General features: G+C 57.7%; 1 protein-coding gene across 1 annotated transcript in view; it reads left to right on the forward strand.

Annotated features, from left to right (window-relative positions):
- Positions 1 to 284: 284 nt before the first annotated feature.
- The window catches only part of LOC113217254 (neural-cadherin), a gene marked incomplete at its 5' end in the record, with an annotated part of 27,827 nt that continues 26,736 nt past the window's right edge, over positions 285 to 1,375 (forward strand). Inside the window, one exon of the mRNA XM_052275724.1 lies at positions 285 to 449. Coding sequence (XP_052131684.1) covers positions 285 to 449 — 165 coding nt within the window. The remainder of the gene's footprint in view (positions 450 to 1,375) is intronic.

Here is a 1,375-nt window from a genome sequence, read left to right on the forward strand (position 1 = left end):
CCCTCCAGCGCACAAGCAGCGCGCGCGGATTTGCAAAACGTCTCGTCGCCTTTCGAGATTTGTCTCTCTGGCTGAAATAAACGACCCCCACGTGGCTTGGCGCCGTGGACCTCTCTAACGACTAACCTATTTATCCTTGGCGGGGCGCGCACTGTAGCGCGCGGGTTTTCGTCTTTTGTTTTGTTTATTTCTCTTGTTTTTGTTTTTTTTTCCCCACGCGCGCTTGCACGTTTTTTTGTGTTGTTTTTTTTTTTTGGTTTGATGCATGCTGCTTGTCCCCGCAGTACGAGCTCCGCCTGACCGCCTCCGACTCACTAAACGAGAACCAGACGCGCGTTGTGATCCACATCAACGACAAGAACGACCTGCCGCCTGTGTTCGGCAAGCCCCTGTACTCGGCCACCATGCTGGAAGAGTTCGAGGGCCCCCACCCCCACCACCTGATGCAGGTAAGTGTGGGGGCACACCACTACTTCAAGTGCTGACCCTACGGTGGTGGTTGCGGAAGGATTCGGATGGTAAATAAGGAATTTTTAACTGTGAGTTCAACACCTCCGTTGAACATTTTCCCACGCAGAACGAGAGGAGTTCGGCTTCACCGTAAGCTTTTAACAGGGCTGTCAGTCTTCAAACGAACCTCGGTTGTTTTGTTCATGTCATGTACCAGGTGGCTGATTAACCCCGCACACTTTTGTACTATGCAACCCGCCCGCACGGCTCCATCCGGGACTGCATACCCACCAGGCGCTGGGGACCGGCTCCAAGCGCCAGCGCGTCGCTCCGCCACTGTTGTTGCAGGCAGCCACCGCCCTGGGGCGTTACAAAGGGGTTTCGCGGTTTCTAGAGGGTTCCCGCGAGTCCGCGGGGGTAAACTCGCGATATCGCGGGGGTAAATCGCGGGTCCGTGGGGATGACTCGCGGGTGCGCGGGGGTAGCGTGCGGGTCCACGAGGGTAGCTTGCGGGTCCGCGGTGTTAGCTGACAGCAATCGCGGACCGCGAGCAACCCCCGCGGCAGGATCCGCGGACCGCGAGTTTTGCCCACGGACCCGCGTGCTACCCTCGCGGGCCCGCGAGTTATTCCCGCAAACTCGCAGGAACCCCCGGAAAACCACGAACAACCGCTTTGTAACGCCCCAGGGCGGTGGCTGCAATAACAGTGGCGGAGCGACGCGTTGGCGCTTGGAGCCGGTCCCCAGCGCCTGGTGGGTATGCAGTCCCGGATGGAGCCGTGCGGGCGGGTTGCATAGTACAAAAGTGTGCGGGGTTAATCAGCCACCTGGTATATAGGTCATATTGATTTTAATCGCGGTGTAGTAGGAAACTTTGACGCACTTCCGAACATGCCATGTCGACTTAACGTAAGACACTCGTGTA

The sequence above is a fragment of the Frankliniella occidentalis genome, unplaced genomic scaffold (assembly GCF_000697945.3).
Source record: "Frankliniella occidentalis isolate FOCC.00 unplaced genomic scaffold, Focc_3.1 Scaffold813, whole genome shotgun sequence".
Classification (NCBI taxonomy): domain Eukaryota; kingdom Metazoa; phylum Arthropoda; class Insecta; order Thysanoptera; family Thripidae; genus Frankliniella; species Frankliniella occidentalis.